This window comes from Cystoisospora suis (assembly GCF_002600585.1).
Source record: "Cystoisospora suis strain Wien I chromosome Unknown contig_5680, whole genome shotgun sequence".
Taxonomy (NCBI): domain Eukaryota; phylum Apicomplexa; class Conoidasida; order Eucoccidiorida; family Sarcocystidae; genus Cystoisospora; species Cystoisospora suis.
The window spans coordinates 1,438-1,755 of record NW_027158470.1 but is presented as its reverse complement, the minus strand read 5'-3'; the positions used below and the strand labels follow the sequence as shown (position 1 = coordinate 1,755).

At 55.0% G+C, this 318-nt stretch overlaps 1 protein-coding gene across 1 annotated transcript; it reads left to right on the top strand.

The window, feature by feature from the left end:
- Positions 1-10: 10 nt before the first annotated feature.
- CSUI_009479 (uncharacterized protein) lies at positions 11-318 on the top strand (the record flags this gene model as incomplete). Its single annotated transcript, XM_068069595.1, has 1 exon — positions 11-318. A coding segment is annotated over one exon (120 nt), but the record flags the coding sequence as incomplete, so codon positions are not given.

Below are 318 nucleotides of genomic sequence, written 5' to 3'. Positions count from 1 at the left end.
TGCATTGTCGAATAACCTACCGCTGACAGTCGTTCCTGCGTGTGTGTTGTGCTTGTTCGGAAGGACCACTTCCTTAATTGGCGACTCGTCTACCGCTGGACCGGTTTCCTCGTGTGTGTTGTTTGTTTAGAAGGACAACTCTCTGAACTGTCGGATCTCCTCCCTCTGTAATCGGATACTTTGTGCGTATTAGGCGTGATCCGGGGGTCGCGGTGCCTTCTGGGTGTTCCAGGGGTGCCTCTCAACACTTTGAGATGTGTCGGTGGCGCTGGAGTATCAGTGGGACAGCTTCGTTTCGGCGCGGCTGCCGGCGCTGTA